The following is an 8788-nucleotide window of genomic DNA, read 5'->3' as shown; positions in this document are numbered from 1 at the left end:
AACTCCGGGAGTTGGTGATGGACAGGGAGGCCTGGCGTGCTGAGGTTCATGGGGTTGCAAAGAGTCAGACACGACTGAGCGACTGAACTGAACTGAATAAGCATGTATTGCTTTTTAACTGGGGAAATACGGTATTGGGACAGGGGCAAAAAACATAGAAGACACAAAAAATCCAGTTATATTTTTTCAATATTCTAATTTTTAAAACTATGAAGAATCATGATATCTATATCTATGTATATGTGTAGGGAGATTATTTTTTTCTAGTTATAAAAATATTAAATACAAAAGGGTAGAAATTATTGCTTTATTTGAGAAACTTACTTCCAAATTACTTTTATGTATTTTAAAAAGTCATAAAGAGCATCCAAGAAAAAAACATATAGTTTCCATAGGAATAAGGACAAAAAAATGGGGTTGATGACTGCCCCAAATGATATTTCCTAAAGGAAAAAAATGTAATATTTAACTTCTTTTTTTTTTGAGGCTAGGTAAGTGAACTACACACATCATAAATAAAATTTTCTTACTTTACAAGGAGGAAGGACTCTGATCCTGTTTTTGATGCATATTAAATACAAAAATCCATTGTTCTGATCAAGATGAGGGAAAAAACATCATTCTTCAACATTTCAGCTCATGCAATGAAATCCAAAGGTCTGTTGAATCCACCTTTTCGATTCATGTACTGCCTATGATGAGAAAATTTATTTATTAAAAAAATTGTGGGTTTGTCTTATAAAAGAAATAATCATATGCTTCAGAAGTTAAACCTATAAACTATTTCTAAAACGGCAACGTCTAGGGCAAGAAGTATTCAAAGTCAAAATCTAAACAAAAGCATGGAAATATACTTTCAGTATTATTTGGGAAGATTCTACAGACTAAAAAAAAAAACCAATTGAAAATCCATATTTAAGTAACACCAAACAGCTACTAAGTTTAAGGAAAACAGAAGAGTTTCAAATAGGTACCTATCAAACAAATCTGATGACACACTGTACTAGTTCTCCCCATAAGACCTTATTTGAAGGTAATTTTATAATGGACTGTTGATTCTAGTATTTTAACTCACAGCCGTCTCAAATCACACTATTCATATTTCTAAATTAACTGAAGTATTAGTCTAAATTAACTGAAGTGATAAAATGTAGAGAAAAAGAATGTTTGCAGATGTCTTGACTTTTCTGTTCATGCAGTGAGATTTCAAGTATGGATTGGTTTGTTTTGTGGTATTAATAAAATATGCCTATACTTAACAGATAGGTATTTACAGTTGAAATCCTTACATAATCAATTTAGATAAATAATTGAGAAGGAATCTATTTTAAAACCTATAATTATAATGAAATTAAAGTCTAAAGACTTGAGATTATGCTATTTTGAAGAAAGAACTACTTATAACCTAAAATTTTATGCCAACTACCCTTTCTCTGTAATAGTTTCTGGTTCACAGGTAAATTTAACATTATTTTAACATACAAGAATATAAACAAGGAAGAGTAAATCAAGGAACAATATGGAAACCTAACTAAAGTAAGGGATTGTATGGAAAACTGCTACATTTCCTACAAACATGATTATCCCATAACAAATTCTTTCTCAAGCATATAATTTATATTAGTTCAAACATAATAATGGCAGCTATGCATACCTATACTTTCTCTTCTGAGATACATTTATGGCATAGGCATTTACAGAGCCATCCACCTTTTTCCCCTGGAGAGAAGCAAAAAACAAAAACCAAAACACACACACAAACAAACAACACACAAGAGAAAGAATATATTAAATGCCTTGATCAAAGAGCTGGATTCCACAGACCTCTTTAATGGCAAGATTCATTTAAGCATGACATAGTCCAATGACTGAATTTTCAGATCCTGATGATATCGCAGGAACTCTCAAGTGTTATAATCTTGTTCACATTTTTATAGTCACATATAAAGAAATACCAATATTCAAACCAACAAATGCTCATATGTATTATGTGCAAGGCATGCAAGGAAAGTGGGTAGCAGAGCCTCACCTTTTCTGGTCAGAGAATTCTTCAAAACCAGATACAAGTTATGGATATCTCCTCTAGAAAAATTCATATCCACAAAAATTTAACTTATGACCTGAACTGATGGGATTCTCAAATCAGTCACCATTCATATCTAATCCCATTTCTTGCATAGGCTTTGAAATTTTGATTTTTAAATCAAGAATCAGGATAACAGATACTAATGTTGTATCACTTGTACCTCAGACTTTCTTTTTCATTAATTTCTTTATGGGTCTTTTGATTCAGCAAAATGAACTCACCACTTTCTGTTCCTCATGCCTAAACTGCCTTCTCAACTCCCATTCAACCTTCAACCGTCTGGTTTTTGTGCATTCTTCGAGGCCAAGTTAAATGACCCAGCTGCTAGGAAGAGCTCTCTTCTCTAATTTCCACAGAACGTTAACTGTGCTTTCCTCACAATTCCCTCCATTTTCTACCCTCCATTTATCAAGATGTCTAATCATGATGATAACATCTACACAATCACCATGTGTAACATCACACTGTTGTTGTTTAGTCACTAAGTCACATCCGACCCTTTGCAACCCCATGGACTACAGCCTGCCAGGTTCCTCTGTCCATGGGATTTCCCAGGCAAGGATACTGGAGTGGGTTGCCATTTCCTTCTCCAGGGGATCTTCCCCACCCAGAGATCAAACTCAAGTCTCCTGCATTTAGCAGGTTGATTCTTTACCACTGAGCCACCAGGAAAGTCCATTAATCTTTTTTTACTAAGTTCAGTTACTAAAGGCTAACTGATTTTTGAAAACTATTTGTAGAGTTGTGTATTTTTAGCTCTCTTCTTATTTACATGTTGGAATAGAAAATTTGTCCATAAACAAAACCAACTTTGAAATTTTTTAGAATGTTAAAATAGAAGGGAAAATAAGTGACTAATTTGGCATTTGAAGAGGTTCCACCATAGATTAGTGATGAAATATCATAAGATACACATTACTGAAAAATACAAATGAGCTGAGGAACTATAATTGAGAGTCCTGAAGCCAAGTGCATATGAAATAACATCCTTGTTGATGTCATTAAAAAAACAACTGACATCATTTGTTCTTGTGGTACTCCATAATTTTTATGGAATCTATAAATTCTCACATAATTTTTCCTTTATAAACAAACATCTTCAGCACAGACTACATTTAAAAGTAGTGGCTCCATCTTTACATCTGATACTCAGGAATTCCAAACATAACGTCAGGCAATAGTAAAACCAAAAAAAAAAAGAATTCTAATAAGGTCCTTCACTATTCTTCTAAAAACAGTGAAATTTAGTTGTCTCATTTTGAAAATATGTTTATTCATCCAATATATGTATTAATAAACCAGTTTACTTACAAACGCTCATTGGAATAGCAAATAGGGAACTGGTATATTCAAGAAAAAAACCTGGTACAGAAATTGCATTAAATTTTAAAATGGGGTTCACATAACCATTTGTGAGAATCAAATAGCTCATTCTTAATTTTCTCACCTCAAAATAGTCATGCCTCTGGTACTCCTCTTAGGCCACACACTGTCATTTAAAAAATACACAGGAATCCTACAGAATGACATCAGTTAGAAGCTCTTAGAGCATCTGTGATTACCCCACTCCATTCATGACATAATGGAACACAAGATTAGGGGAAGTGGATTATTTTTGACACCTCCCCTCAGAGATTGCAACTTCTATTTGCAAAATGAAAAGGACTTAAAATTCTATAAAGAAAGTTTTAACAATATATTTTCTCTCCATACACACTCTCCCTGTCTATTCTTAATGCTTCCTCTCATCACCAAAATAATCAACTTAAATTCCTCAGTATGGCTAAGGATATCAGCCTTCTGTGATTTGCCTCCCACCTCTATTTCTAGCCCCATCTATAGTCACCAGCCCATCAACATCCTTTCTCTAGTTACTGAATTTGCACCTCCTCCAATACTCTATGCCGCTTCACGCCGACAGGGCATCTCTGTGAGCTTTTCCCTCTACTTCAAATGATCTTCCTCCTCTTCTTTGATCACCTCTACTGGCCCTTTAAGATCTAATTCAAATATCCCAAGCAAATACTTCCTGAATTCCAATGGCAGCCCACAACTTCCTTCCCTTGCTTTCAAATCCCTCTCTATCCTCCCTTCTCTCTTCATTCAATTTCCTCTCTCCCTCCATCTCCCCTTTGCTCTATTTCTCTCTACCCTATCTCCTTATCTTTCTCCCATCTCCCTCTCCACAACCTCTCCCTCTTTTGCCTCACCACCTCGTTATTCTTTTCAATACGATGGTCAGGGCTAGAGAGCATTCAAATTCCTGTCAATCCCTCTTCTTGAGTTATGAGATATGTATGCTCCGTCTAGTCAAGGCTATGTTTTTTCCTGTGGTCATGTATGGATGTGAGAGTTGGACTGTGAAGAAGGCTGAGTGCCGAAGAATTGATGCTTTTGAACTGTGGTGTTGGAGAAGACTCTTGAGAGTCCCTTGGACTGCAAGGAGATCCAACCAGTCCATTCTGAAGGAGATCAGCCCTGGGATTTCTTTGGAAGGAATGATGCTAAAGCTGAAACTCCAGTACTTTGGCCACCTCATGCGAAGAGTTGACTCATTGGAAAAGACTCTGATGCTGGGAGGGATTGGGGGCAGGAGGAGAAGGGAACGACAGAAGATGAGATGGCTGGATGGCATCACTGACTCGATGGACGTGAGTCTCAGTGAACTCCGGGAGTTGGTGATGGACAGGGAGGCCTGGTGTGCTGCGATTCATGGGGTCGCGAAGAGTCGGACACAACTGAGCGACTGATCTGATCTGATGCAATGCCATCTTTATCTGGCAGCTGCATTTCATTCTGTTTCATAGCACTTCCCTTTCCTACAATCCTTTTTTTGGTTAACTCTATCAGCCTGACACCTCAAGAGTCATCACTGACTACTCACCTCCATTCCCACCACCACTAACTCTTGTTTCTGAATTGTTCTCAGTTCTCTCTCCTCAGGTCAGGCCTTCATCATCTTTCACTACATGACTAGGCAGTTCTCCTAGTCTTTTGTTTGCCCTCCATGAGGCCCCAGGTCATCTTTCTAAACATACATATAATCTGTTGCTCTCTCGCTTAAAAACCATTGCTTCCTCTCATCACCAAAATAATCAACTTAAATTCCTCAGTATGGCTAAGGATATCAGCCTTCTGTGATTTGCCTCCCACCTCTATTTCTAGCCCCATCTATAGTCACCAGCCCATCAACATCCTTTCTCTAGTTACTGAATTTGCACCTCCTCCAATACTCTATGCCGCTTCACGCCGACAGGGCATCTCTGTGAGCTTTTCCCTCTACTTCAAATGATCTTCCTCCTCTTCTTTGATCACCTCTACTGGCCCTTTAAGATCTAATTCAAATATCCCAAGCAAATACTTCCTGAATTCCAATGGCAGCCCACAACTTCCTTCCCTTGCTTTCAAATCCCTTCACACAAACAGTTACTGTCTTCTAACAGAATAAACTTGCATCATTGGAAGAAATTACAAGTGATAATAAAAGAATATGGAAAAATGGGGCAGATCAGTTCACATTAAGAATACCTGACTAGCTACATGTTTTACTTACTTTTGTGGAGTCAAAGGAGGCAAATCCCATTAACTTCATCATTTCTATTTCTTCCTCTGTTTTGCCCTCTAAGTCTTCCTCTGCAAAAATAAGTGATACATTTTAAACTCATTTTATACATAAAAAAGAGAGCTGGCAATAGATTAATAGTTATTCCACTTTACCAGCAGAAAATATACTAAACAATTAGCTAAAGACTTGAATTTAATGAAAAATCCCTCAATTTGGATAGAATATAACTTAAGGTGCAAGGAAAAAGTGTGATCTCTATCCTCCATTGTAAGAGATTGCTTAAAAGGATATGCTTGGCATCTTTAGGAAGGACCACCTTCAACATCAGACAGTGAAGATACTTCCAAAATAGAATATTTTCATGTTTTTAACTGTCCTTCCTGTATCAAGAGCACCAAATAACTAGTAATTAGGGTACAATTAAAACAAAATCTCAAAACCATATGCAAATGAACACTATGTATGTGTGTGTGTGTGCGCGCATGTTCAGTTGCGTCCGATTCTTTCACAACAGCATGGACTATAGCCCGCCAGGCTTCTCTGTCCATGGGATTTTTCAGGCAAGAATACCAGAGTGGGTTGCCATTTCCTTCTCCAAGGGATCCTCCCAATCCAAGGACTGAACGTCTGTCTCCTGCATTGCAGGCAGATTCTTTACCGTTGAGCCACTGGGGAAGCCCTTAATGAATACTGTCAAAAACTTAAATAGCTAAAGATTCAAAAATTATACTTAATTTTATAATTGAATTTCTAAACAAGGCTGTACATTTCCTACAGTTATTTATCTAATATTACCAGTTATCTGACGTTCTTTGCTTTTGGTTTCTTTTGTTTCTTTCTTTTCCTCATCTCTTCTTTCTTTCAGTCGAGAAGGGGAAGGAGATGTGGATCTATGTCGTCTTGGGGACCTAATATTTAATAAGGAAAGATGTTAGAAACAGAGACATACCTGGTGACTTGTGTTGAAGAGCAGAGATATACATGAGTGCATGAAAGGTAAAGGCTGAACAAAAGCTGGATTCTAGAGAAAGGAATTTGTTCCTCAAAGCAGAATGAGGAACAAAGTTCTGCCTAGGCCCTGACTATTAACAAAAAATTATTTATTGTTTAATTATCAGTTACACTCAGTATAGCTAGGCTAAAAATTTTTTGTAAGGCAGAGAAAAGAAAACAAAAAGTGTATTTGATGGTTATTAAGAATCAGAGTCCACTTCTAAGATTCTTCCAAGATCTCACACTCTTGATTATATGGTTGAATAAACTATTATCACCAAAAGTTTATAAAAAAGTAAGACTATAATATACAAAACACTTCTTACTCCTGCTAAGTGCTTTTCATGTATTATTTCTCAGTTATTCCTCAAGGCAACTCTATTATGTGGAATGTTATCAACCCCATTTTACCAATGGGAATGTTAGGTTTAGAATAAAGTGGGATAAAGTTCCGCTGATTTCATGAAACTGTAAGTCGCTTTGTAAGCGATAACAACAAAAGTCAAGAGCAGCGACTACGCAGCTGTGGTAAAACTTCTGCTTTGCTGCACTTACCTGGAACGCCTTCTGTGTGGGGACCGAGAACGGCTTCTTCTCCGATCTCGCTCCCGGGACCGGGACCTTTCTCGGCGCCGGCGTTCTCTTTCCCGGGATGTGGACCGGGACCGCCTACGCTCTAATAAAAACACAAAATTGCAGAGTCAAAAATTACTTCAAACATCTACTGGATGGTGAGCCGACCAACAGTAATATAATGCGAGCCATTTCTAGATGTCACATTTAAAAAGTAAAAAAAGACACATGAGATTAATTTTAACAGTATAGATTTAACCCAAACTTGGCTTCCCTGGTGGCTCAGAGGTTAAAGCTTCTGCCTGCAATGCGGGAGACCCCGGTTCGATCCCTAGCTTGGAAAGATCCCCTGGAGAAGGAAATGGCAACCCACTCCAGTATTCTTGCCTGGAGAATCCCATGGTGGGAGGAGCCTGGTAGGCTACCGTCCACGGGGTCGCAAAGAGTCTGACACTACTGAGAGACTTCACTTCACTTCACCAGCATTTCAACACGCATTTATTTTTCCGCACTAATCAAGGAAAACCGGTGTGTTCGACACTTAAACAGCAGTTCTCAATTCGGATTGAGAACTTGTTAAGTGCTCAATAGCCCTCTGTGGTTCGAGGGCTCATTTAACTTTTAAGATCAACCCTGATTAGCTGAAGGTGATAAAAACTAACGAGGGGGCAGAATCGAGGTTCTAAGTGAAATCTTCCCCTCTCATTGCCCCCTCTGGGGGCTGGGGCCAGAAGTCATTATGAGGTGAGCACCCTGAACGCAAACTCCTAAACACTGATTTCCCTACTATAAACCGGGGAGGAAACCCTGAGCGCTGAAGAACCTGGCGGCAGCACATGCTGAGTGTTAACGGAGTGTGGCATGCATTCTCATGTCAGCTTTGAAAGATAATATTTACCCCAGATGTCTAATTACGGGAATTCGGACGCAGGAGGGCTGGATGACTTGCACTAGGTACAGAAACTGGGGGAACCATGGCCTGACTCTAAATTCCCAAGCCACAAGTAAAACAAAAGTTACTACAGGAGGCTGACAAAGAGTTGGCCAAACCCCAACTGGGTAAAAAAAACTGCCTTCAAACCGGAGGGCTGAAGCGTGTAGGGCCCAGGTCTTCGTTCCCAGTAGACCCCTCCCTTCTCCTTAGAAGAAAAGGTTCCCCCCTCTCCGCGGCCCTTAGACTGGGAACCAAAGTGGGGACGAGTCTCCAACCGAGCCCTAGACCCTCAGAACCACTTCTGGACTCACCCCTCCGTGGGGAGCGGCTGCGACTGCGACCCATTTGGAATCCTTCTCCAGTACAAGTCGACTCGGAAACGGCTGTGCAACAACTTCCGGGAGGGCCGGGAACTGAGCTTTCACCGCCGACTGGGAAACGATAAAACGACTCGCCAGGGTTCCGGCATCTAAAGAAGGGAGGCTGCCCCAACCTGGTATCACCTCTTCCGAGCCCAGAGGTTCCGTGGAGAACAGAGTTTTCATCTCTGCTCCTCCAACCCCTCTTTCCTGGTGGCTGCAGTATCTTCTCTCCTGTATTTCGAGGTGGGCATTAGAATGTGCTTTGTTGTTGTTTA

At 39.2% G+C, this 8788-nt stretch overlaps 1 protein-coding gene across 1 annotated transcript; it reads right to left on the bottom strand.

Moving 5' to 3' along the window:
* Positions 1-293: 293 nt before the first annotated feature.
* On the bottom strand, positions 294-8546 carry SNRNP27 (small nuclear ribonucleoprotein U4/U6.U5 subunit 27). The gene is made up of 6 exons (XM_027555709.1): positions 8463-8546; positions 7200-7320; positions 6447-6559; positions 5640-5719; positions 1655-1719; positions 294-692 (listed from the first exon to the last, which is right to left on the bottom strand). The coding sequence occupies exons 1-6, from the start codon at positions 8494-8496 to the stop codon at positions 638-640; spliced, it is 468 nt and encodes a 155-aa protein (XP_027411510.1). The 5' UTR covers positions 8497-8546; the 3' UTR covers positions 294-637.
* Positions 8547-8788: the final 242 nt, after the last annotated feature.

Source organism: Bos indicus x Bos taurus, chromosome 11, assembly GCF_003369695.1.
Source record: "Bos indicus x Bos taurus breed Angus x Brahman F1 hybrid chromosome 11, Bos_hybrid_MaternalHap_v2.0, whole genome shotgun sequence".
Lineage (NCBI taxonomy): Eukaryota > Metazoa > Chordata > Mammalia > Artiodactyla > Bovidae > Bos > Bos indicus x Bos taurus.
Note: the sequence above shows the minus strand (reverse complement) of the source record. Positions and strands in the feature narration are given on the sequence as shown.

What these genes read in the sequence shown, in the direction of transcription:
- SNRNP27 (XM_027555709.1), bottom strand. Translation starts at nt 8,496, where the DNA reads ATGGGTCGCAGTCGCAGCCGCTCCCCACGGAGGG. An exon ending in CAAAGAACGTCAGATAACTG is followed by an intron (nt 5,720 to 6,446) that starts GTAATATTAGAT and finishes TTATTTTTGCAG; the next exon opens with AGGAAGACTTAGAGGGCAAA. An exon ending in CCTCCTTTGACTCCACAAAA is followed by an intron (nt 1,720 to 5,639) that starts GTAAGTAAAACA and finishes GCTTCTCTCCAG; the next exon opens with GGGAAAAAGGTGGATGGCTC.